The sequence below is a fragment of the Plasmopara halstedii genome (assembly GCF_900000015.1).
Source record: "Plasmopara halstedii genome assembly, contig: Scaffold_42, whole genome shotgun sequence".
NCBI lineage: Eukaryota > Oomycota > Peronosporomycetes > Peronosporales > Peronosporaceae > Plasmopara > Plasmopara halstedii.
Genome location: NW_020186963.1, coordinates 379745 through 380185, shown reverse-complemented (window position 1 = coordinate 380185; position 441 = coordinate 379745). Strand labels below are relative to the sequence as shown.

At 47.2% G+C, this 441-nt stretch overlaps 1 protein-coding gene across 1 annotated transcript; it reads left to right on the top strand.

Annotated features, from left to right (window-relative positions):
- Positions 1–222, top strand: PHALS_09443 (ubiquitin-specific protease, putative; the record flags this gene model as incomplete). Its single annotated transcript, XM_024722837.1, has 1 exon — positions 1–222. The coding sequence occupies one exon, from the start codon at positions 1–3 to the stop codon at positions 220–222; it is 222 nt and encodes a 73-aa protein (XP_024571686.1).
- Between the last annotated feature and the right edge of the window lie 219 nt (positions 223–441).

The following is a 441-nucleotide window of genomic DNA, read 5'->3' as shown; positions in this document are numbered from 1 at the left end:
ATGACGAGCCTCAACGACGATGAGCTCGAGATAGATTGGACAGCAGAGGCTGTAGGTCCTTCTGATAATGAGAGTACTATATCTGCTGGTAGCGAGGACGGGTTCGAGGAAGAGACAGAGCTGGAATTTGTCTCAGGCATCAAGCGTAGCCGCGAAGATGAAAAGAACGAAGTTATGAACGGTGGAGATGATAAGAACGTTGTCAAGAAGCGAAAGGCGTAGTACACGCTTACACATGACAATCATTTTTTCAAGAGCTGGTATCGATGTAGTTGAATGTCTTGTAGCAGAAACCCAATGTCAAAAGACTGTAATAAACATTTCGTCCCCCCCTCTGCTGATGACGATTACACTCTGCCCTTGTGCTAGTGCGACATCTCTGATTGCTCGCACAGCCTCCTCGCCGTTAGTCCATCTCTTCTGCCTGAGTTCTTCCATCTT